At 35.3% G+C, this 27,665-nt stretch overlaps 1 protein-coding gene across 3 annotated transcripts in view; it reads right to left on the reverse strand.

The window, feature by feature from the left end:
• The window catches only part of LOC150088897 (uncharacterized), a 599,507-nt gene that overhangs the window by 14,807 nt on the left and 557,035 nt on the right, over positions 1 to 27,665 (reverse strand). For all 3 annotated transcript variants that reach the window (XM_090369705.1, XM_090369706.1, XM_090369707.1), the window contains 7 exons: positions 21,780 to 21,899; positions 16,211 to 16,318; positions 14,642 to 14,770; positions 12,983 to 13,102; positions 6,580 to 6,663; positions 6,343 to 6,462; positions 1,888 to 1,935 (listed from right to left, as the gene is read on the reverse strand). In XM_090369705.1, coding sequence (XP_090225831.1) covers positions 1,888 to 1,935; positions 6,343 to 6,462; positions 6,580 to 6,663; positions 12,983 to 13,102; positions 14,642 to 14,770; positions 16,211 to 16,318; positions 21,780 to 21,899 — 729 coding nt within the window. The remainder of the gene's footprint in view (positions 1 to 1,887; positions 1,936 to 6,342; positions 6,463 to 6,579; positions 6,664 to 12,982; positions 13,103 to 14,641; positions 14,771 to 16,210; positions 16,319 to 21,779; positions 21,900 to 27,665) is intronic.

Consider the following 27,665-nt stretch of genomic DNA (forward strand, 5'->3'; position numbering starts at 1 on the left):
ACATTTGCTTTCAGCCAAAGACTGATATTGTTGGAGAAAACTTCCATCTGGTGTTGTGAAAGTGGGTAGTTTGAATAAACTTAAAGAAGAATTACACATATTAGAGGGGATGGACAAATGAGGTGCACAGTATTTTTGTTTTTTTTTGGCTGATGCTGTATTAGCTTGCTTCCTTGAATCATTTCCGCTACTAATACTAAGATACTCCTATTCTTGTTTTTTGTTTTCCCAGTACTTACATCATACTAGTTTGTTCCTGAGAAACTGATTCTTGGCCAAAAGCATAACTCCTTTCCCCACTTCCTGTCAGTCCTTTCTATATGCAATTTACTTGTCATATTCAAATTCTTGATATTCCTATAATATCAGCATTTTATGACTTAACCAACATTTCAGATTCATCAAATTTATTTACTAAGCTCCTAGCACTTCTGCTCTGATAAACAGTTGGCTGTGAGACTTCATATACACCACTCCAGTAAACTATCTAACTGAACCAATACTTGGTCACATTATTAAAATCATAAACACTGCATTTGTATTACATGCTCTTTTGGAATCTGCATTTGTATTACATGCTCCTTTCAGAAAAAAAGATTTTTGTGAAAGGCTGGTTAACATGCAAAAATGTATTACAATTCCTGAAAATATATTTCATATAAAACCTTAAGTTTCATAGTATAATCTGAATTGCACTGTTCAGATTAATTAATTTGAACTTTGGAAAGCTGCATAAGAAATAAGCTGAATAACTCCAGGTGTAATATTTTAAGCATAGCTTTATTGAGAAAATTCTTTATGTGTGCAATTCTTTTTACCAAGAAAACTTTTAATCAGCAATAAATTAGCTAACAACAATTAATGAATTGTACTATCCTAAAGAAAAAAATACACAGTGTATAAGAATCCTAAATAGTGAAAGTAAAAGAAATCTTGAAAAAAAAAACTTAAAATTCATAATATTACAATTTTATAACTATTAATGATTTATTTATTTATTTTAGAATTGGCCAGTGGCAGCTTATGGTATAAGAAAGGTGTGATCACAGTTTGTGCTTTGATTTTTTAAACTCTCTAGTTTCAAAAACAACTACTGTACCAATAATTGTTATAGGTTTTTTAAAATTTAATACCAAACTATATATTCAATTATTCTGTACTAATGAGAACATCAATGACTCTCATCATCCTTAAATTTCAAGAGTACGGCTGTAATGGTTTTCACAGGCTGGCAACTCGACAGCCCACTGGACTGAACTTATTAGTAACTCTCTAGGAGGCATCTGGATCAGCTAGTTTATATTCTCATTGCCTCTACTATGCCAGCTAGTGACTGGAAGAAGTCCAAATAATATATATACAGGAGGCATGTTTGAGTACATGTTATCAAGGAGCTGAGTATATCCTTGCTGTGTATGCCATACCCAAAATATTTCTGAACCTAACCAAACTGTAGTGCTATGAGTATGTTTATGCCTGGAATCCTAAGTGCATGTGGAAATACCACTGAACATAAGTCTCCATGCTGATTGCTGATTGACTACACACCTGCAACCTGGCAACAGGCCACCACTGAAACTTACTAATATTGTGAGTTAGTTTCAGTGATTAAACCAAACTGTAGATATACCAAACTATGGAGATGTATATACAGTGTTGTACATCCTATATATCCTATCATGTTACTTTATTATCATTTATAAACATGAATGACAACAGAAGAAACACATAAAAAAACAGATTTACTGAAATAGTGAGCGCTTACCAAATGAGACTTACCATCATGAGATTAAACTTTAAAACAATAAAACTGTTGTTGTAAAGTGGAAATAAACTGATTTATAAATATTTATTCTGAGAAAAAGGATTATAAGCCAATTTTCTTACCTGAGAGATCAGCAGGAGGTGGTGCATCAGTTTTAGATATGATGGGTGCTGAAATAGTTTAAAAAACATTTCTACAATAAGTTTGGTGATGGCTAAAATGCAATGGTAATATATTCAAGAGCATGCAAAAATGTATATTATTTATATTATTTTACTTATTATTTGATGTATTTGATGATTTCTCTTGTTATCTGGAATCTGTGGTGGGGTCCTTTAGATTGGAAAAGTGCCAGTGTATTGTCCATAAAGGTGGTTCCAATAGTGACAGACCAGTCAGTCTAATTTCCACAGTGCAGAAAATCAGGGAAGCAATGATTAAAAATGAAAAACAAAAACATATCGATAGAGATGGTATTCTGAAGGAAATAAGCACAGTTTTGTAAAGGGAAAATCTTGTTTAACTGATCTGGTTAGCTATTATGAAAGCGTCACTCATGAGTTTGGTGTAGGATATAACTTTGATATTATTTATTTGGACTTTAGTAAAGGATTTTAATGTATTCTGTATGAGAGATTACAAAATGAACTGGAACATATTAGTATCAGGTCCTCAGATGAATCATAGGATGACTACAGAACAGGAGGCAGAGTATTGTGATTAATAGTTACTCTTCAGAATGAGCTAGTGTTAGAAGTGGGTCTCTGAAGATTGTTGCTGGACCACTGTTGTTTCTGATTTTTTAAATAAATGTAGGTGATTATTCCCTTGTATAAGGCAATGGTCAGGCCACACCTAGAGTACTGTATACAGGTCTGGAGGCCTCATTTCAGGAAGGATGTAGAGCTGCTGGAACGAGTACAGAGAAGGGCAACAAGATTAGTGAATGGAACAAACGGGTGCTCTTATGAAGAAAGGCTTAAGTTTTGCAAATTACAGTGTCTGGAGACTAGGCATCAGCGAGGTGATCTGATAGAGGTGTATAAAGCCTTGAATGGTTTGAGCATGCTCAATGCTGATGGGATTCTTCCTCTCACTCAGAATAATCACCTGAGAGGGCATAAATTCAAATTGAGGAAAGACAGATGTAGGATAGATGTGCGGAAATTTGCCTTTAGCCAGCGGGTGGTTGGTTGGTGGAACAGACTTCCATCCCTTGTCGTGGAAGTTGATAGCCTAAATAAGTTTAAGGCTCAGCTGGACAGGTATTTTGAACGAACAGAGGGGTGAAGTGGAAGTGGTTTTTTTTTTTTTTTTTTGGCTGATGCTGCATAAGCTTGCTTTCTTGCATCAAATGCCTCTACTAATGCTAATGCTAATGCTAATGACATTAATAAAGGGATGTAGGGTGCAATGTCAAATTTTGCAGATAATAATGAACATTAGAAGAGTAGTCAGTGGCCAGTGTCAAGCAGTGCTCCTTCACAACAACTTGAATAAACTTCAGGGATGGTCAGAAAAGTGTAGCTATGTTTTAATGCTGCAAAATTCAAGGTCTTGCTTAGGAAATAGCATTCTCAAAATAATTATACATTAGGAGTTGAGTTAAAGACAGTAGAGAAGAAGAAAAATTTCTGGGTTACTGTTTAGACAGACATGAAGTTCTTCACAGGGTCCACATTAATTTGATGCAAGACAACTGTTTTACAACAGTCCGATTCATGACATTTCATTGTATGTGACAATTTGGTGGCTCTATGAATCTATGTGAATCTCAGTGAATCTATGTGAGCATTTGGTGTATAACAATAGCAAGACTGAAAATGCAAACTTTTAACATGCTCTATTGTAAATGGTTAATTTAATGATCATAGTACATTTCATATTTTTAATAGTGCACCAACCAACCTTTGCTTTCAGGTGCATTAGCATATATGCAGAAAGCACCTATTGTTTTCACTATTGACTCCTGTCCGATGGATTTTCTATTGTAAATCTACATGCTCTATTGTAAATGGTTAATTTAATGATCATAGTACATTTCATATTTTTAATAGTGCACCAACCAACCTTTTCTTTCAGGTGCATTAGCATATATGCAGAAAGCACCTATTGTTTTCACTATTGACTCCTGTTGGATGGATTTTCATAAAATTTTATGTTTCATTCTTTCAGAAAGATTTGTCTGGCCCTCCCAAATTTCATTAAAATTGGAACAATAGAAATCCAGAAATTATTATTTCTTTGCTCATCAGTCCACGTGTAATAACAACTTACAGTCGATGGATTTTCATGAAATTTTATGAAATTATATTTGACTCTTTTAGAAAGATTTGTTACCCCCCTTCCATTTCATTAAAATTGGACCAATAGAAATCTGGGTGCCACCAAAGAAAGGAGTTCCCCAAAACCAATTATACACCTGGGCCCCAGCTACCACTACACAATCCTAGAATAGCAGCATTGGTTGGTTGAGTATGCACTTAGTATCTCCAGCATGATTATCTGTCCATATTGTAAAGTTGTTACAATATGGATGGACAATCATGCTGAAAATAATAGGTGCATATACACTTTCCAACCTGCCTCTGAGTAGGACTGGGTTGAATACTTTTACATGAAATAAATTGATTTAAAAAATTCTTTTATTTTTTCCATTATTTTCTAAATTTTTGCATTCCTTCTGCCTAAGTGACCAAAATTTCATTTGGTTTCCCAAACTTTAACTTTATTGATTTTCTTAATTTCTGGTCTGTGAATAAAAAACTGTCAGATACAGTGAAATGACATGCACCAAATTGTGATATTCACTGAATTGTCTTACACCCAACTGATGTGATTGTGTTCTGCACACAGTATAGATAGGCAGCAAGAAAGACCTATGGTGTCCTATTTATGATTTATAGGCATTTGCTTGTAGAGATTAGGAGGTCATAATCCTACTGCATAAGGTAATGGTGAGGCCACACTTGGAACTGAGTCCAAGTAGAGAAACTACACCTAAAGAAAGACTGGATCTTGAAAAGGTCCAAAGATGGCTAATGTGCTTTGTGAAATCAATGAAGGGGTGTTCATATGAGAAAAGACTATGAATACACAGACTACAGAGCTTGGTAACTAGGAACCTTAGAGGGGGGGGAATCTCATTGAGGTCTATAAGAACTCAATGAGATTCCCCCTCTAAACTCTTTATTCAATTTACTATCCCCTCTGAGAGAGGATAGTAAATTGAATCAAGGTGAAATTTTCATGGTTATAAAATATGCTTGAACTAGGGAAAATAAATTAAAATTATGGAGGGGATGGTAGTATGCATTGATTGTAAGAGGCCCACAAGTTGTGAATCACTGGAATAAGTTACCTCCATGGGTGATTGAGGCTGAGAGTTTGGGAAAATTCAAACATCAGTTGAACCAGTAACTATATGATGAGTGGAAAATGTAAGGGTTTTATTTTTGTAGCAAAAGCCTAGGGCTTCTTTTCACCATATAGCAAATATAAATTCTAATACTGTGATCCTAATACTACTACTAAGACTAATGACCCTACATAAAAACTTATGCTTCTGCATAAGGTTTCACCTAGGGCCATTGTTAAAAAAAAAGTGCATCAGTGCCCTGTATTTTTTTTTTAATGGAACTGTAATCATTTCAATGTATTTTTACAAAATATTAAAAAAAGAAAACTACATTGGAAATTGAATTTTATTTTATTTGCTGAATGAATGGTTATGAAACATGTTGAAATAAAACGAAATTCAAAATTCATGAATTCAAAAATTCTATTTACTCTTTCCCAAAAATGTAGAAATTATTTATTTTAAAAACTCCATTTTATTTTTTAAAATTTTATATTATATTTATGTTTTCTCTTGTCAGTATGCACAAGGTTTCACCTAGGGCAAAACTGCAGTCCATTCAGAGTGCATTGATATATATTTTTTTTGATATATATTTTTTTTTATATACAAAATTTTATTAATCTTCTTCAATGATTAAAAAAATTATGTATTCCTAAATTACATGAAAGTAGAAATAATTAATTTAATAAATTACCTTCAAAGGCAGAAGTTCATGGTGCTTAGGTGCTAACACTAAAGCTAAATGTGTAAGTATTTAATAAACATTAAAAATTAAATATTTTGCATTAAATGCAACCAAAATATTTCATTTTATATTTAAATCTGGTTCAACTTAAGTAAATATCTCTACATTTAAGTTCTACAGCAAACTAGTTAAATTCCTAAATTCAGGCAAAACAGTGCAGTAAAAACAGTGCAGTAAATCAGGATTTTATACACTTTATATTGCATACATTGATTTATGACTGCAAATTTGTTATCAAAATAACTTATCCAGTATATCTAGTATAAATATTTATAGGTTTTTACTATTAAATTTTGTTAATTTTTCTTTTGTTATTTAATTTAAAAAACTGGAGAATCAGAGTTCCTATTTAATACAAACATTCAAATAACTAAAATATAATTATTCATGATTTGTATTTTATTTAATTAGCCAACTAATTATATCTATTACTTAGAATCACTTACAAAACCAAAATTTTCAATTACTCACTCTCATAACATCCAAAATTTCTATCATAGGGATCACCAACTGTGTCTACAGGACAGGTGCAAATGGCCTCATGATTTGTTGCAGTACAGATGGCATTTTCACCACAAATATAACAAGGAGCTATAAAAATGAAAAATTTTAAATTAAATTACAAAAAATGATAATTATTAAGACTTCTGGCTTTTCATAATTCAGTCTAATGTATCATTTTTATAATCCTATATAAAATAAACTTACAAATACATTCTCCACTTCCCACATCGCATTCTTTATCCGAGGCACATTCTTTGTGAGTTTCACAATCTTTTCTGATAGTTACACCTAAAAGAGAAAATTCAGTTATCCAACTGTAGTATCCACATGAAAGGCAGTATTTTTACAGTCTGTTTCATTCTACTATAATATGTTTATTTTAAGTTGTCATTACACAATAAGGCCATATCATTAAACTCAGGATTAATAACGTAACCCAAAATCAACTCTGGTTTCAATTTTATATAGAAAGAAAACATTAAGATAACATTTAATTTTGCTTATTTCATCTAAATAGCTGTTTGCAAATGCAGAAACACAGTCAGCTGCATCTAGAATAAGATACATATACTGTAAATATAACTTACAAGATAAGAATTATTTTGTACTTCTGCGTAGTTATTGGTTATACTAGTCATGTGTGCTGTCCTATGTTTTATTTATGTATTCATTGGCTTATATTTTATTATCTCTCCTTTTTTATATATTTGCATATCCCCCCCTTTCATTTCATTGTCTTTGGTAAATACAGAATTTTATTAAAAAATGTTTAATTTGATATGAAATTCCTAAATTCACAAATAAATTTTAATTTTACAAATGCATTGTTACACTTAAGTTCACACGTAACCTTGCGACTTCAGGTCATGTGCTCTTTTTATTGCACCAGTCCAGGAACTTTATTGCCACACCTCATATATAATCACAACTTAAAATAAATATAAATAATACATTCTAAACTATGCAACACCTCAGAAAAAAAATCAAGTAAACAGAGTTGTTTATAAGTTTAAATTATATTTCTAATCTGGAAAAAAAGGCAAAGGAATTTTAATTAGAACAAGAATAAAGATAATGGGAGGGGTGTATGCATACATATAATATATATACTATATATATAGTTTATTGATTTCACTCCAATTTCCTCCTCTATATATATATATTATATCATCACCAACATCATCTATCATCATTCAGCTATTCCATGGGTCAATGTATGAAGCCTCGCCATCATGCCCTGTCCATGTACTTCTCTCCTTCATTGATTTCACTCCAATTTTCTCCTCTCTTAATGACGTCAGTCTTTATCATGTCCTGCCATCTCAGGTGGGAAGGAGCAGCAGTGTGTAGCACATGCTTCTTGATGAGACCGGGGTTCGAGCCTGTCACCACCAAATACAGAGGATGCGGAAAGTTCAGGGAATGACCACTGCATATTCCTGGAGCAATATGGCCTTAGTTGCTAATGCTTCTAAAAACCAAAAATAATAACAACAATATCCTGCCATCTCTCGTTCATCCTCTTGACATGTCCAAACCATTTTAAATGGGACCTTTCAATCCTATTCTGGAGTTTTTAAACCTTTAGAGTTTAAAGTTTTTTAATTCTCTCCCTAATCACATCATTCCTGATTTTGTCGCGTCTTGTCTTTCCGGCTATGCTCCTCACAAATCTCATTTCTGCTTTCATCCTTTTTTCCTTATAGTCCAAGTTTCAGATGCATATGTCAGAATTGGTATGTAATAGGCCTGATATATAGCCTTCTTACACTTCAGTGGTATGTTCCTGTTCCAGAACAGATCTCTTCTGTATATAAACATTCCCACCCACTTGTATCCTTCTACTTATTTCTTTGTCTATTACTCGAGTCTTTGTAATGGTGTTTCCTAGATATTTGAAGTTGTTAACCATTTTTAGCTGTTTCCCTTCCATTGTAATGTATCTGTCAAGCTCGCCACTCCTCTTTAGAACCATTACTTCACTCTTCTTCTGACTGAAAACCAGTCCAAATCCATTGGCCATACTAGCCCATATATCAACTTGCCATTGCACTTGTTCCCTGCTCTCTTTCCATATGCAGAAGTCCATGTCCCTGTCCAAAATTAGTTTTGAGGCTTCTTTTTCTATTAAAGGGAATAAATTTAAGCTGCCGATCTGCCAAACCTGTTGCAGCCATATAGATGTGGTAGCTCTTATTCAATGGCGAAGCTTCCTTGTAATGTCGCAATTTAACAATTTTATGCAATTTATGCTGATTTGCTAGTCACCACTGAACAAGCAGGTGGCACTGCTGTAGTTCTTTTATCTCATGGATAAATCCAAATGGGTGACTCGGTAGAATTACTGTGACCTTGAAATTTACAAAAATTAATATATATACACATTATAATACATATATTAGAATAATGAAGTAGTTAAGAAAAATAGTAAAAAATATAATATGAAAATTAAGAAAATAAATAAATATAAATATAAAGCTATCATTAGAGGCAGCAAAATGCATATTCCCCCACATGATTTTTTTTTTTTTTTGATTTGGTAGTTGTTGGCGCATCGGCTTCTGTGGCCATATTGCACCTCCCAAGGTTTTTGCAGTACTTTGATCCAAGCCCGAGGCGGGAATCGAACCCGCAACCTTTGGGTTCCCCCACATGATGCCCAATGCATAACTGATATTAAATATTAAATCAAAACTAATGCCAGTAGCATGGCAAAACTGTTGAGTGAAAATAATAAATTAAACAATAACGATTAAGCAACAGGGCGGGAGAAGTAAAGGTAACAAGACTAAAAATTGTAGCGGAAAATCTCCAAATAATTTAGAAAATCCAATTAAATAATAAATCAATTTTAAATTTAGAGCCAATTACATAAGAATTTAACGGTACTCCCCTCGTAAGGTGCCAGTTCCAAATTATGTGAAATATCACAAATAAAGACTAAACTAACTACAATAAAATAAAACCAAAATAACAAACATAGACTGACCATTATGCCCCATATCAGTTATACATTTGGCATTATGTGGAGGAATGTGCATTTTGCTGCCTCTTGATAACTTTATATTTATTTATTTTCTTAATTTTCGCATTATATTTTTTACTATTTTTTTAACTACTTCATTATTATAATATATGTAAATCAAATGGTAGTAGTGGGTTTGATGCTAATGCTGCAATCTGTAGTATTTTTTTTTATTTATTTGTCTAGATAAAGCTAGTTAAGCTTACATTGTGTCAGTGGTGTGGCTCTGCTTTGGAGTGCTAGTCTGTCTGTTCTATATTTTTATTTTTTGCTGCATAAGGACCACCGTTATTCATATCCTCTGCATTGGCGGTTCAATCGGGGGATTGGATGGTGGACTGATCCTTCAATCAGTTCGCCTTTGCAGCGATTTGTCTAACGATTGAAATGCAGTGATTCCCTGACCATTATTGGCCTTGTGGTCCTTTGTTGATATGGGATATAACGGTCAGTCTATTTTTGTTATTTTGGTTTTATTTTATTGTAGTTAGTTTAGTCTTTATTTGTGATATTTCATGTAATTTGGAACTGGCACGTTACGAGGGGGGTACCGTTAAATTCTTATGTAATTGGCTCTAAATTTAAAATTGATTTATTATTTAATTGGATTTTCTAAATTAGTTGGAGATTTTCTGCTACAATTTTTAGTCTTGTTGCCTTTTCTTCTCCCACCCTGTTGATTAATCATTATGTTTAATTTATTATTTTCACTCAACAGTTTTGCCATGCTACTGGCATTAGTTTTGATTTAATATTTAATATCAGTTATACATTATAATACATACATACATATATATATATATATATATATATATATATATATATATATATGTGTGTGTGTGTGCGTATACAGGTCGACCATCACTAATCCGGCCACCGATAATCCGGTTCCACTGCTAATCCGGACATAATTTCCACGAACATAATTTCAAATTTCCCGGGTCAGTGCATCGACCTGCCACTACTGTTTTGGTAGCGTTGGTTGCAGCATCAGCTGTTGGCACGAACTCGTAAACACTGGCAAGCCATTTCTACTTGTTTTTTTGCATTTATTATTATAACCTGCTCACATTTAGCCCCAGCCATGGTTCCAATGCATAAAGGAAGTGCCTCTTGTGGTGTAAAGTGCAAACACCATACATTGTCCATAACAGATAAAGTTGAACTTCTGAAAAAACTCGACAGCAGTGTGTCTGTGAGAAGTTTAACTCTGCTTAGTTGTAAATTCCAGCAATTTCTCTCAGTTCCTCTTATTTTAGTAATTTTCTTTTAGCCATTCCTTTTCCGATTTTTTTTTTTTTTTTTTACAACACACTTGTACAAACTTGCAGAAAAACACAACACAATATGATGGATAATACAGTGCACTAACGAATTGGTTTTCACAAAATCTCTAACAATACTGACAAACTTATTGCGACGTTTGAGGTTTATTTTATTGCAGCGCTCGCAATAAACTAATCACAAACGACCTTCATATGTATGCTGTAATAGCGTCACACGTATGTGACCGACACGGCTTCTCAAGAAATAAAGTAACCTACTGGGCCACGTCAGCCACATATATGCGACACAAAAAAAAAAAAAAAAAAAAAAAAAAAGACTTTTTTTTTTTTTTTTCCCCCGAAATTTAAGTGAAAAAATGATAACACTGACATTACAATATTTATTTTAGAATTACTAATCAAATTATTTGCTAAATATTTTTTGGCCCCTGGGGAATTTTTTTCTTAAACTAACGTGGCAGTCAACATGTTAAAGGTAGGATGAGGTGGTTAGCTGTTGGGTAAACTGTATGTGCTAAAATAACCACCAGTGATCCGGCAAACTCACTAATCCGGCACACTACAGGTCCCAATGCTGCTGGAGTAGTGACGATTGACCTGTATATATTATAATATTTTTGACTTTTTTTTTGTGTTGCAGGTTCAAATTGTGTTATTTTATGACTGCCTTTCCATGTTATCTAACCCGTTGGTTGATTACACTACTTGCAGTTCTCTCTCTCCACACTAAAAGCATAGCCTCCTATTTTTTATATATTTATTTATAGTCATTGGGTGCCATCTACCCTACATAGTAGTAACCAAAGTCTATATTCCTTCATATATTCCTCTTATTACAACTCCCGTACCTATTACTTCTATTCTACACACACACACACACACACACACACACACACACACACACACACACACACACACACACACACACACACACACACACATTTTTTTTTTTTTCTAACGTGAAATAATCAAATATAAGATATCAGTCCAGGGCTGTCTTTTCCGTTAGGCACTTTAGGGCCTGCAAAAAACAGGGACCTGAAATAATATAATTCAAATAGAATTCTAGTAACCAAGGTCTATATTCCTTCATATATTCCTCTTATTACAACTCCCGTACCTATTACTTCTATTCTACACACACACACACACACACATATATATATATTTTTTTTTCTAACGTGAAATAATCAAATATAAGATATCAGTCCAGGGCTGTCTTTTCCATTAGGCACTTTAGGGCCTGCAAAAAACAGGGACCTGAAATAATATAATTCAAATAGAATTCAACGATTTAATTCCAACAATAAACTTCTATAAACTAATTTTTAAACACAGATTCCTAAAATAAATTATTTCTTTGGCTTTTTCTTTAAGCAAAATCATTAACAATGTCATAAAAGTTGGTATTATAAACTGTTGTGTAAATAACTTTCAAAACCAAATTTATAGAAACATTTTTGAATTTCTTTAAAAACAAAAAACAGATTGAATGTGAGGGAATTTTAATGTTAAATATAATGTAATGAGGCCTCAATATGAGTGTATTAGGGCCTATGAGCATCAAATGAAGAGCATCTACAGCCTATGAACATCAAAAGATGGTCCTGTATCAGCATTGTAGTATAGGAAAACAAGATTTTTCTATACTTGCAAGAATGGTTTTGTTTTGCCATTTACTTATTTGCAGATCAGTTTTTTGGAAAACACTGTTTTGTAGCTTGCAACAACTGCTTTCACTATTTGCCATTCACATTTTGATCATACATTAATCATTAGTCAGGCACCCAAACTATTAAATTTAACCTTGTTTGACAATTATTGATATATACTCATAGAAAACTGATCTTGCTGTAGCTACATATTTATTGATCTGGAACTGCATGCCAGTCAATCACTTTTATTCTTACATATCACCTTGGGTCATTGGTCAAAACTCGGAACATAGAGTGTTTGACTTTTCTGCTACTGAGCAAGTGCCTCACTTAACTTTTCTTGCTGATGGAGTTTCTAGGTGCATTAAGTTAATTTATACCATAAATGTTACAATAAGATAACCTCCAGATTTCTATTCAAATTGACTGGCACATCAAGGAACAATCAGTATGTATAAAATATCTTGCAAGCCAAGAACCCACTGCTTCTTTTCCTACAGTTGTTTAACATCACCATTTGCTATTCATGGAAACAAAGGGGTCTTACTGTATAATAATCACTTTGCTTCTGGGTGCAAAAACATTTGTTTACTTTGTATTTAAGAAGTAAAAAGATAAAAAGCAAAAGATAAGTTACTCACATCCATGGATCACAGGATCTCCAAAGGTACCCTGAGGACAAAAACACCTATAGCTGCCTGGAAGATTTGTACAGTGTGCACCAGAAGCACATGGATGTAACTCTACACATTCATTGATATCTATTAACAAAGAGAATTTAAGTAGAATAAGAAATAGTACTTATAAATAATTGCAAACTATTTCTTTAAAATTACAATTTTTGTCATATTTTTAAGCTTTAATATTTAAAGCAAGCTAAGAACATAATAAACTAAATGAGTAAATAACTAAAGACAAAAAAGAACTTAACAGAAGAAGAGGGATGATGTTATGATCACACTGAAGAATAATTTTGAAAGTTTAGATGTTAGTCTAAAAGGAATAAGCAACCATACATAATAAAGTCTATGTACTCTATCATCAAAAAATTAATGTCTCCATTTTTGTTCTTTATCACTGCAAACCAGCATTGGGCTAAAAGGCTAAGACCAACTTTCTCATGCACAAAAAAGCCACTTTCTTGATATCTACAAGATCCCTTGCAAGAATAAGGATGACTGCAAACTTTTGATTCTGGAAAATAGCTAAGAGGCTAACAATTAATCATTCAAAACAGCAGTGTCTTCAGTGTAAGAATAAGGTAAAAAGTAAATGCAAAGTTCAGCATGGTGAGTTACTTCTTAGGAGACAATTTAAACTTAATTAGAAATATAGCTCAAGAAAAAATATTTACTGAAAAGAAAGTAGAGATTAAAATATTGATGATAATATTTTACTGCTTCAATGCTTTTGCCCTTTTTATAAAATGGTATAAAAGCCAAAGCTTGGCACTTCTTATTGAAATTTTGAGAAAGTTAAAAGAACAAAAAACTCAAATTGAATGTAATCCAAAGGAAGAAATATAAACAGATGGTATAATGAAAGATAAGAGGCTTGAATTCAATAATATAGACACTTGCCACAACTATCAGAATTCCAGTTACACTGGAAGACTGTAAGGTAATTGTTTGTTGTTTGTTATTTGGTTTTTAGGAGCATTAGCAACTAAGGCCATATTGCTCCGGGGATATGCGGTGGTCATTCCCTGACCTTTCCGCATCCTCCGTATTTGGTGGTGACGGGCTCGAACCCCAGTCTAATCAAGACGCGTGCGCTATGCTACGCACTGCTGCTCCTTCCCACCTGGCTACGGAGGCGCCTGTAAGGTGATTGTAATAAGAAAGGAACATGCAAGTGGATTTAGGGAATGGAACCCCCCCCCTGCAAGTCCTCTTAAGAGTACAGATTCATCCAGAGTATAATCTCTAGAGATATTTATCTTACTGAATGTATTACCATATGTGGCCTGCATATGAGATCAAAAATATCATTGTTAGAAACAATGTACTGTGCATATAACCCAGAGGATTTTTTTTTCTTCAGTTTATTAATTCCTAGGGCCAAAGTGCATTAGTGATTCCTTGAAGCATTTTCATAAGGGGCATGACATGGGTACCAATCTTAATGGAAAGGTTGCTGTATTTCAAACTGGCCTAGAATTGATTTAAATTTTATGACAGAAAGCCTGCTTATGAGTGAAAACTTACTGAAAAAGAAATACCAAGATTTATGAAATAAAACAGAAAAATTATGAAAAAATTCCAAATCGTAAGTTAAGTATATTTCATAGGTCACACAACCTTTGCATATTCCTGTAGACATGAGATCATATCCTCTAGGGCAGACACAGAATCCATCCTGTATTCCTGTGTATACACAATCTTCATTGGTTGGACATGGATTGTTGGTAGTACAGTTACGGCTTGATACTAAAGGAAAATAAAAAGAATATATTAATTTATTTGAACATTGAGAAATGAAATTCAAAACATTTTAGAACATAAATTACAAAGAAAAATCCACATTCCAAGCATATTAAAATATGAAGTTTTGGGATTAACTGTGAAAAAAAATTGAAGTTCCTGAAGTAAAATATTCCATAGCCTTCTAGTTGAACAGGAATACTCATGGGACAAATTAGACCTACATTTTTTTTTTTAACCTTAAATGTAATTTAAGTGATACACTTTTCAGGTTTGCCAACTATAATTCTATTAAAATGGAACTGATGCTCTTGTTTGTAAAATCAATAGTAATATTCAAAATCAATTGAAGAAACAACCTTAGCATTCTAAATTTTAACATTTTTTACCAGTCCTTGAATTCATGGAAAATGGGCAACTATTAATAATATTATTTGTTACTGATGATATCCATTTTGTTTCCTTGTTCTGAATCCATATTCTATAGTCATTCTTCTATTTCATCTTCTTGGTCATCTATATCTTATTGATTGCTGGGAACTTTGAATCTCAAATTCCATCTAATGAATTATGTAAATAGTGATATTTTGTTTCAGAATGGATTAAAATTCTTGCTTCTTCCTGTTTATTTTAGTTAATAATAAGAAAACTAAGTTCATCCTATCAGCCAAGTAGGGATAGGAATATTGCATTAAATGTCTCATAATAAGTGATGGATTCAAAGGAAAAACTCAAGTATTGCATTGTTATTTAGAGATATTTGATTAAAGAAAGTAAATTGAAGCAAAATGCTATTCCTAAATTGATAAGCAAAGAAGGAATATATATTATGGTTTGTTTGTTTGGGGTTTTATTAGGCACATCTGCGGCCATAGTGGGTTAATATATTATGGTGTCTACTGGATGGCACATGAGTGTTTAGAAAATTAAGGCTTTTTTTTTTTGCCTACAGTGGTGATAGTAGTAGTATTAGTGAGGATATTCTTTTTTGGCCACCTTAACTTCAAGCTTTTAGATATATGTACAGTAAAATTCACAACCATGCATAAATATTTATATTTCTTTTTAAAATATTTGTAAGTGATACATTGATTGCAGCATGACTTTTTTTTAAAAATAAACTCTTGCAGATGTTCATAATAGGTTTAAAATGCTTAATTTCAATAAATCATGACATTAAGAATCTAAGAGTGGATTTATAGAGGCAGATTTAGATATTAATAATTCTGACTGCACTGAAATTTCATGTGAAGTGTCTCATTACTCCTGTCTGCTTGAATTAACCTCATACTTTCACTCTGCACATATTAGTATCACTTATACTATGGGCTGGACAAACTTAATACATACTTCCATAATTAATTATGATGAAGTAAACTACTTACAGTAAAGAAGGGTAACACAAGATAAGAATGATTACATTTTCAGCAGTTCAAATATACTTACAGTAACAATAATCCCCAAGTCGATGATTACCAGGTGGACAGCCACATGTACTACTTGACAGACAAATCAAATTGCCAGGGCAAGTATAGTCAACTCCACATTCCACCACTATAAAAAAAAAAAAAAATAAATAATAATCAGTGACAGTGAAATAAGATTTATAAGATATTTTCAACAGAAATTTTTTTACTAGTTTAAGTGGTCTACAAAAACTCTAAAATTATATTAAAAAATTGGAATTTCATAACGTTCCCCACATTCCCTATATATTCCCTGAGATTTTTGAAACAAATTAATTACCTCAAATCTTGCAAAGTTAAAAATACTATAAATATTCAGTTTCTGGGTAGTTCAAAACAATAACCAAGTCAAACAATAATACTAAAAATTATACCAAATACAGTAGTCATTCAATCCTTACTAGCTAATTTTAAAGAACAGTAAGTTTGTTAGTATATTCTGTAATGAAATATCAGTAATACTGGCAGCTGTATATATATAATTTTTGTTCTATTATTGAAATTACCCAATAAGTCAATAAACCTGATAAGCCAGTTTAGAATGGTTGCAAGTCAGATGTGTGGAAATTTACCTTCAGCCAGAGAGTAGTTGATCATTGGAACAACTCTCAACTGGTGTTGTGGAGGTAGGTAGTTTGAATAAATTCAAGGAAGAACTATATAACAGTAATAATAGTAATATCTCCACTGTATACTCCTATGAGATTAGCACTATTTTAAATCAGTTGGCTAATTACACTTGAAAATACTTCCAGGTTGCCTGACAGAACACCTTTCTAGACTGTATACAACCCTCCCCCACCTAGTAGGACAAGTGCTGCTATGTTTTATAGTAGCTTGTGTCACAGTTACAAGCTTTCATAACAAGGCACATAAACTGGTCAAAATGCATTCATTTTTGTATCAGTGATTAGATTCCCAAATAAAGAATAATTTCAATTACTAGAGTTATTAAGCTTAAAATGCTAAGAGTTCCTCAATAAAAAAAATGCAAATGAAATATAACATCAATCTCCAGGGCTACAAAAAATAGGCCAGAGAACTTTCTCTTAAAGTAAGGTAGACCTTATAGGAATGCTTTACAGCTTAAAGTTTTGATGAGGTAAACTAATTGAATATAAAAAATTAGCAAGAGCTATATACATAATATTTCAGTTATTAGAAAGACAGCATTGGATACTTGTAATTTCTCCACTTTTAAACCTAATAATTTCTTTGTTTATACTTTTTTTTTATCATTTATTACAAATTAATTTGCTACCAAGTAGTTATTAGCTGGTCCAATATCCCCATTAAAATTGTGTTCCTGTGTGAATACAGATGCAAATAACTCAGAATGCAAAATGGGATGACCTGCGAGATTTATTTTCTTCTTTTCCTTGGTTGAATTACTTTTTCAAAACTTCTCATGTCAACGTTTGCTCAGATCGTGTCAGTGAAATTATTCTTGTAGGAATGGAATCCCTTATTCCGCACTCCACTTTAAAATCTCTTCCTCTATCTAAACCTTGGTTTTCCAATAAATGTGCTAAGGCTGTTCAAGAGAAGAATGTTGCATATCGTAATTGGCTTGTTTCCAATTCTTCAGTTTCATTTTCTGCCTACACCAAAGCTCGCAACAATTGTAAAGCAGTTATTAATCAGTCCAAACTAGATTTTGAACAGGGTAAGGGTAGAAAACTTGCTTCTTGCCCTAATGGTAGCCGAGCATTCTGGTCTCTTGCCAAAGCTATTGGCCAGAACTTTTGCCCATCTTTGCTTCCACCTCCGTCAAAACCAGATGGTTCTGTTGTCACTTCAACCAAGGATAAAGCTGACCTGTTAGCTTCCCATTTTTCTTCCAACTCATGTATTAATGATCTTGGTAAAACACCTCCCACCATTCCCAACATACTCCATTCAATGCCTCCTGTGGTCTTCCGTCAAAAGGATGTCAGAAGGATTTTGATAAATCTTGATGCTAAGAAAGCTCCAGGTCCTAATGGTATTTCTCCACTTGTTCTCAAAACCTGTGCTCATGAATTTACTCCTATTTTTGCCGCCTTTTTTCACTTTCTTATTCCAAAACGTGTTTTTCCTTCTGCTTGGAAATTTGCCCATATCCAGCCAGTTCCTAAAATGGGTGACAAATTCCTCCTATCCAATTATTGTTCCATTGCAATTACTTCTACTCTTTCTAAAGTAATGGAGAAATCAATTAACCGCCAACTCTTAAACTACCTAGAAACCTTCCGTCTGATCAACGATTGCCAGTATGGATTCCGTTAGTGTCGATCCACTGGTGATATTCTGGCTTATGTTACTCATTTATGGACAAATTCAATGGAAAAGTTTGGTGAAACACGAGCAGTTGCTCTTGACATCTCAAAAGCTTTCGATTGTGTTTGGCATAAAGGTCTTCTAAACAAGCTTCCATTTTATGGTTTTCCAACTGTTTTTTGTAATTGGTTATCCAGTTTTCTCTCTGATAGCTCACTAAGGGTGATGGTAGATGGCTCTCTGTCTTCTAACTTCTCCACTAATGCTGGTGTCCCCCAAAGTTCGGTTCTTTCCCCCACTATTTTCCTCTTGTATATTGATGACCTTCTTCCACTGACTGGAAATCCTATCCATAGTTTTGCCGATGATAGCACATTACATTCCACATTCCATTTTGAGAAACCTTGCCCTGCTCAATCAGCTTCAACTTCTCGAATATCTGCTACCAATTCCTTAAATGCCGATCTCCAGGTATTTCTCCAGTGGGGCAAAGACAACTTAATCCTTCTAAAACTCAGTCTTGTCTTATATCTCGCAAAAAGGATTCTTCTGCTCCTATGTTTACCTTTGGTGACACTCCGATTTCTAGGCAAGTTGATATATCTCTTTTGGGGATTATCCTGACTTCTAATCTCTCTTGGCACAAGCACATTACAAATATTGCTTCCTCTGCATTTAAAAACTTGGTTTTCTCTTTCTCTTTTTACTTTTCTTCCAAACAGCTGTTCACTCTGTACAAATTGCAAATCCACCCTACCATGGAATATTGTTCCCACATCTGGGGCAGTGCCCCCCAAAACCTCTCTCAGGCTTCTAGATTCCATTCAGAAGAGGGCAGTTAGGTTAATTAATGACTCCTCTCTAACAGAGTCTCTCCACTCACTGTCTCATAGACGTACTGTTTCTGCTGCATGCCTTTTCTACAGATACTTTCATGGGCACTGTTCTTCTGAATTGGCTTCTATTATTCCCGCTTTCTTTCTTTCAAAACAATCTGAACACATGCCGCCACCAGCCAATATCCATTTACTGTCCAACTTCAAACTCACAGAACCAACTTTTCATCTTCCTCATTTATTCATTCAACTGCTATTTTCTGGAACAACCTTCCTTCGTACGTATTTCTTGAAAATTACAGTTTACAGAAGTTGAAGTCTAATGTCAACAAATATCTTCTTTTGTCTTGTCAACCTCCAACCCAAGCATGGTACCAAGTACTATAGGTTCTAATACCTCTTGTGTTTGGGGTTTTCATAAAAAACAAAACAAAAAAAACCTCATTCATCTAATTTTATTTCATTTCACTAATATTATCTCTCTATACATACAAAATCCACATGCCTCCTATAGTTAGCAGGTTCAGCATGGAACATTTAGCATGCTGACTGTTAGTAGTTATGCACAGACAGTTTAGCATGGTAATTATTGGCATTAATGTGGCCAGTATAATGTGGTTAATTGAGTTAACCTTTGGACATTATTTAATTTATGCCAAGCCTGAGATAAAAAAACCAATGTAGTGTTTCAATGTAATTCATTCATTGATGAAGCATGTTATTTTTATTTTTTCTTTTATCTTCAGACTCTATCCAAATATTTGTTTTCTTGTATAGTGTCATTCAAACAATTTACAAGTCATGCTGATGAAACAGTGGCAGATTTTAATTATTACTAGGAAACTGAACCTGCTATGCAGGTAGGTTCAGTATTCTGATAGGTTGAATTTTTCACTAAGCAGATATATTTTCTAATATCTGCTTACTGACTAATTTGACATGACTTGCCTGTTAATTAATCATTTTGATGTGTAATTTCATTTGATGAAGTTGTAAATTCATCTCACTAGTTCTTCTGTCCTACACTTTTTTCTCATTCAGGAATACCTAAATTCGTGCCATGAGTTCTTCTACCCTCCACCTCCCTTCCCAATCTATTCAGTAATATGCTTATGGCTGGCAATGGTCTGCTTGCCTGCAGAGCAGGGTGGGTTTTCTAATACTGTCATAAGAATTTCTAACCATGCTAAATTATCATATCAAAATTAATATCAATGATGAAATCACACTTAGAATGGCAAAATATGTTAAAAGCACAATGCAAAATGTTCACAAATTTTTTGATGAACAATTTGTGATTACTGATCACAGTGTTCTCCATAACTATACTGCAGAACTGTAAAATTCACTTGTATTCTTTATATCCCAAATTAGTACATCTTTGAGGAAGGAAGGAAAGTCCCACAGTCTAATCTAGAATGCAACACAGCCATTTTACTCTATTTCCTAAGTAAAATGATTTCTGAGATGTTGGTTTTTGCTTATGTGTGATACCTTAATTGCCTGATTCAGGGGGATGTTAGAAAAAAATTTAACTTGTACCTTGGCACATGACCACTCAACTATGGCAGCTGTTAGATTATGTGGCCTATGATTATACAACTGAGTTGTTTCTTACTTTCTATTTATGCACTACACTGTAAATTGCATTTCCTGCAAATATGCCATATTTAGAAGCATGGGATCATTATAAGAAATTAACAATTTTGAAATTTTATTTTTTAAGTATATAAGCATTGCTGTTTAATATTTTTATTTTAAAATACAGCATTATTAAAAAAAGCTAAAGTAATGAAGTTTAACCCATTTCATCCACTGAGGGCAAAATAGCAGAAAATAGAAAATGGCAAAATAAAAGAAACTAAAAACTCATGCAAATGAAATTCCCTTATAGAAAACACTTGCTAATTGGTCAATCTTTAGTTATTGCGTATTCGTGTTAAATAACTGCTTAACTTTTAATGTGGGTGCTAAAGTTGTTTCCTGACACCTGCATTATTTTGAGGTTGCGCTGTATTTATTCTTAGTTAAACAGCTATGAAATTCCATCAGGTGCATCTCCCCTCCCAAAGTTCTGTTGACAATGACTTTGATTTTCATAAATATTTTTCAAAATTGTAAGAATCATTCTTTTATTTAATTTTTTTTTCTTGAAACAACTAATTATTTTGATCTTATTTCTAGGTATATGAAGTATAAACCAAAGGAGATATCACAATGTGTAGTAATCTTGTTTTTGTAAAAAAAAATGTATTCCGTTCAGCATTATATTTTAAACATTTCAGTATTTAAATTTTAATTGAAACAAAATACTGAAAATGCAACAGAAAATAAGTCAATTTTGGTGTGCATAAAAATAGTACTTAAATTCTATGTTTAAATTTCCTATGTTCCTTATCATTCTAACTGATATTAGAAAATATACTTAAAATTAATTTGACAAATAGTACTTACCATGGAAGCAGTGTACTGCAGGACTACCAGTGTAGCGAGGAGGGCAACTGCACATAGGCTTATGGTTTTCACCTCTACAAATGGCATTCTGTCCACAAGGATGACCACGTGAGCAAACATCTGCATTAACATAAATTATCAATAAAAAATATCAAATTGACATTCAGTGAAATACTTTTAATATTTTAGTTTAATCTTAGTGTTACAAATTTAGCATAATATTTTATGTGCTATTGATAAATTCCAAATTCCCCTATCACAGCAAAAAAGATATGAAAAGCTTTACTAAAGTAAAGCTTTTCATTTTAGGGATGGTATGAAAAGCTTTACTTTAGTAAAGCTTTTCATACCATCCCTAAATAACCTCTGGCCATAATTATGAGAGCTTCTTTGGACTCAGGGGAGGTACCCATAGACTGGAGATGTGCAAATGTAACCCCAATTCACAAAGGAGGATCAAAGGCTGACACAAGTAATTATAGACCTGTTAGTTTAACTTCGGTTCCAGGAAAATTAATGGAGGCACTGGTTAAAGAAGCACTGCAGGATCATCTGGACAAGAATTCAGTTATAGCTCAGACACAGCATGGTTTTGTTAAGGGCAGGTCTTGTCTGACCAATTTGATTGGATACTATGATGTAGTCACAGAAGAACTGGATGCAGGGAATAACTTTGATATTATATATTTGGATCTTAGAAAGGCTTTTGATACTGTTGCGCATGGAAGACTGCTGCACAAATTGGAGCAGTGTGGCATTGGAGGCAAATTGCTGCTATGGATAAAGGGATGGTTGAGTGGCAGAAGACAGAGAGTGGTAATCAATGGACACTGCTCAACGTGGACTAATGTTATTAGTGGAGTTCCTCAGGGTTCAGTGTTGGGTCCATTGTTGTTTTCTGTATTTATAAATGATATAGAAGATGGTATATCAAGCTTAATGTCCAAGTTTGCAGACGATACAAAGGTTGGCAGGGTTGTTAAGGACACTACTGATGCTATGCTGCTGCAACAGGATCTGGAAAGGTTGAGCAGATGGGCTGAGAGGTGGCAAATGAAGTTTAACATTGACAAATGTAAAGTACTACATATGGGAAACAGTAACCCCAGATCAACGTATCAACTCTGTGGTACTACGCTGACAGTGGTAGAGAATGAAAAGGACCTGGGGTAATTGTGCAGGCAGATATGAAGTTCTCTGAGCAGTGCAGACGAGCTGCAAGAGTAGCTCATGGTGTCTTGTCAATGATATACAGGAATTTTTCTAGCAGGGATAGGGATGTGATTATTCCCTTGTATAAGGCATTGGTCAGGCCACACCTTGACTACTGTATACAGGTCTGGAGGCCTCATTTCAAGAAGGATGTAGAGCTGCTGGAACAAGTACAGAGAAGGGCAACAAGATTAGTGAATGGAACAAAGGGTTGCTCTTACGAAGAAAGGCTTACGTTTTGCAAATTACAGAGTCTGGAGACTAGGCATCGGCGAGGTGATCTGATAGAGGTGTATAAGACTTTGAATGGCTTGAGCATGCTCAATGCCGATGGGATTCTTCCTCTTGCTCAGAATAATCACCTGAGAGGGCATAAATTCAAATTGAGGAAGGACGGGTGTCGGATAGATGTTCGGAAATTTGCCTTTAGCCAGCGGGCAGTTGGTTTGTGGAATAGACTTCCATCACTTGTTGTTGAAGTTGATAGCCTAAACAAATTTAAGGCTCAGCTGGACAGGTATTTTGAACGAACGGAGGGGTGAAATGGGAGTAGTGGTTGTGCTTTTTTTTTGGCTGATGCTGAATAGGCTTGCTTTCTTGCATCATATGCCTCTGCTAATGCTAATGCTAATAAGATATATAATGTCAAAATTTACTTTTATGCAATTGTTTAATGACTATGTTACAGTAATTTACCAGTAATAATTGACTTCTCCATGTAATAAGCATGACTTCTCCTTAACAAAACTATGCTGGGATTTATTAAAGATACCATTCTTATCCAGGTGGTCCTGAATCATATCCTTCATCACAGAATCCATGATCTTTCTTAACACAGAAATTAAACTCACTACCTTTGTGGACTGGGGAGACAAAGTTCAAAGTGTTGTTTGTAATTAAGGGTTTCCCCTATATGCCGCTGTAGCATCTGTAAGGCAGAAGCCAATGCTGGAAAATGTGTGTTTATTGTTGAAATGTTTGTACATGTGTTGTATGTTGAGTGCCGGCACATGGTGACTGGGAAGACATCAGTACTTCTCCTGTCAAAGGGGATTTTCCTGGAGTTTACATGCTCATTAACATTTCCAACAGGGTCTGATAAACTCACATGCAGCCTTTTCCATTATAACTGAATATATACCATCCTCCCCGGGGTCTCACCCTCCTATAATGGTAGTAGTTTTTCTAATAAAAACTTATCTGAGGTCATTATACAGAGGGATAATCTATTAAGAAAATTTTTATTTTTATTTTCTCAGAGCAAACTAAACTAAAATTACAATTAATTAGTTTTCGGCTGAGTGGACAGCCTTCTTCAGATAGAAAAATACTTTGAATGGCAGTTGGAATAGAGATGTGCACTGCCAGGATGGTGCGTGAGGCGCGTGGCTAATTGTTTGAGGTTGATGTTTGTGGCTGTGACGTATGGTGGTGACATGGCCAGCGTTTGTCTATGGACAGAATTACTGTTTCTGTGATGGGGTTAACTTGACAACCACTGTTCCTGTTCAAAGAGGTATCCGAGCATTTTATGTTTAACGATTCCAACCAGGTGCGCCTTAGGTAATGGTGGGACCTGTCCACGACCATGACATCACGGTGTGGGTTAATGTCGTGGTGGGTTGTCCAGACATGCTCGGCGATAGCTGAGTGTTCCACATCTGCCAAACGGATCGCCCTTTTATGCTCTGAGAGACGTTTCTCGAGTCGACGTCCAGTCTCTCCAAAGTAGCAGCTAGTGCAGTCACGGCAAGAGATGCGATAGACCAAACCGCTCTGTAGAAGGGTGGGGACGGTTTTTTTTTTTTTTTTTTTTTGGTTTGGTAGTTGTTGGCGCATCAGCTTCTGTGGCCATAGTGCACCTCCCAAGGTTTTTGCAGTACTTTGATCCAAGCCCGAGGCGGGAATCGAACCCGCGACCTTTGGGTTGCCAGGCAGGCACTTTACCCACCTGGCTAGCCCGGTCGGCGGTGGGGACGGGTGTTTTTACGTTGGAAATGAGAGAACGCAGTTTCTTGCCTGGGAGTTGGATGCACTTTATCCCATGTGATTTTAGGATTCTACCGATCTGTTGTGACAGGTTGGGGTAGTATGGGATAAATGCCCTCGTGGATGACTCGTCACTGTTGGCGTTGCTCATCACGTTGTCGCGTGCCTGTAGATCACACCTGTCAAGGATGTCGATGGGATAGCCACACCTCGTAAGGTCTACTTTGACCCTGGTGATCTCTTTGCGTCTTTCATCTGCGGAGCTGGAGTGTGTCCACACGCGAGTTAGCAAGGTTCGGGCAGTGGAGAGGAGGTGGCCCCGCGCGTGTGCTGACGGGAAGTTGGTAAATTGGCCAGCACACATAGGTTTACGATAAACTGTCGTCTTCAAGCATGTGTCTTCGCGCCGGACAAGGGTATCTAGGTATGGAATAGTGTTGTTCGACTGCAGCTCAATCGTGAATTTTATGAAGGGCGATAGTGAGTTGAGGTGGGTTAGGAGTCACTGACCTGAGTCTCTAGGGATAACTACGAACACATCGTCTACATAGCGACACCAAAAGGCGATGTGATCTGGTGCGTGTGTAAAGCATGTCCCTCTAACTCCTCCATCACGATGTTTGCTGTGACCGAACTGACAGAGGAACCCATGGCTGTGCCATGTACCTGCTGGTAGATTGAGTCGTTAAACATGATTGCACCCCCTGTTAAGCACAGTCTGAGGGCGGCGGAAATGTCATCAGGCGTCAGTCTAGTTCTGTCGCTAAGGGTTTCATCATTGTCTAAGAGTTGTTTTGCACAAGAGATGGCAAGTTCCACTGGGATGGAGGTAAAGAGTGATATTACATCGAACGATGCCATGACTTGATCTTGTGAGATGGATATAGTGTGGATCCTTTCTATGAACTCAATACTGTTGGAGACGGTGTAGGTGGTCTTGCCAACTAGAGGAGAAAGAAGCCTCGAGACAAACTTAGACAACTCGTAAGTCGGTGATCCACAGCAGGATACAATTGGTCTTAGTGGTGTGTCTTCTTTGTGTACCTTCGGCAGGCCGTAAAACCGCGTGGGCCCGGAGGCACGGAGGTGATTACGGGTCGACTGCGTTATTTTCCCCTGTTTGAGCCAACTGTTGATGAGGATATTCACCTCTGACTCCCATCGTTCCAATACTCTGTTGGGGTTAACGGTTAAGGGTTTGTAGACGGAAGTGTCTCGTAAAAGCAGTAAGGCTTTCGCCATGTAATCAGCGTGGTTCATTACAACCATACGACGGCCTTTGTCCGCCGGTAGAATGACGATGGATGAATCCTGTTTCAGTGCCTTGAAGGTAGAAATCTGCATACGGCTGAGGTTTGAAGAGACGGGGCGAGCACGGTGTAGAACTGCTGCAGTCTTTAAGCGGATTGCTTTGGCTACATCTTCTGGGAGGCGTGATAAACATGTTTCCACACCCAAGGCGATGTCGGTGATCGGTGGGTACTTTGGAAGAATGGCAAATGTCATGCCAAGGGTCAATAAGTCTATTTGTTCTGCAGATAACTGCTTGCTGCTCAGGTTCAATATGAAATCCGTGAAAGTTGTGGAAGGGGCATTATGCTGGCGACGAAATTGATGGGATTCATTAATTAAAGTATTGAACTTACGTTTCTGTCGGTCACAATAACGATCTGATTCTCTGACGGCCTGGTAACATAAAGTATTGATTACATTGGTGTAAATAGGATCGGGAATCAGAGCCTTAAGGTCGGCTAGTAGGGCTGCTTTGCTCGCTGAAGCACGTTGTATGTCATGGTGGAGGCAGCCGATCCATATGCACAGAGTCTTGAAGCCGAAGTTCCGACAGGCACGTCCCATACGCTCATTAGAAAACGGTTGTTTGTACCGAAACCCTTTCGGTATAATCTTGTTAGCTTTGCATCTATGTGCAAACCTCAGGTGTTGTCTGCCACGGGCTATAAAGATGAAATCTTTCTGTAGTCTCACAACCATATCGTATGTTGGTTGGCCAAGAATAGTCCGAATATAATGAATGGGATAATCTATACTTATCATTTATTTATCACTTCTTATCATTTATTTATAGCAGTCTGACTTTTTAACATTCCCCAGAGGTACAAGCTTGCTTTCGACTGTATATGTTATTGAGATGTATCTGTTCAAATCATCTGCAAATTTTTCTGGGCAGGCAGTCTATGGACCTTATAATGCAACTAATTAAGGGATCTATTTGATTTGCTTCTTCTTATTTTGTACTCACATATGAGAAGAACTTCCTATCCCCATTCTTGGCTCTCCCCCTTTATTAGTTTGTTTGTTGTTTGGTTTTTAGGAGCATTAGCAACTAAGGCCATATTGCTCCGGAATATGCGGTGGTCATTCCCTGACCTTTCCGCATCCTCCGTATTTGGTGGTGACGGGCTTGAACCCCAGTCTAATCAAGAAGCGTGTGCTATGCACTGCTGCTCCTTCCCACCTGGCTATGGAGGCGCCCCCTTTATTAGTTCTTTCTCATTCAGCTTTCACCTTATCTTATCAGTGGCTTTGTTACATATTTTCTTATAATATTCACGCAAATCAGAATCATGTGATTGTTTGTAACTGTTCCATACCTGTTGGCTTTGCTCAATTAACTCTTAATGTTGCTTGTCATTCTTTTGAGAAATTTTATGTTCATGAATTTGA

Source organism: Mastigoproctus giganteus, chromosome 3 (genome assembly GCF_048544385.1).
Source record: "Mastigoproctus giganteus isolate SK-2022 chromosome 3, ASM4854438v1, whole genome shotgun sequence".
Classification (NCBI taxonomy): Eukaryota; Metazoa; Arthropoda; class Arachnida; order Uropygi; family Thelyphonidae; genus Mastigoproctus; species Mastigoproctus giganteus.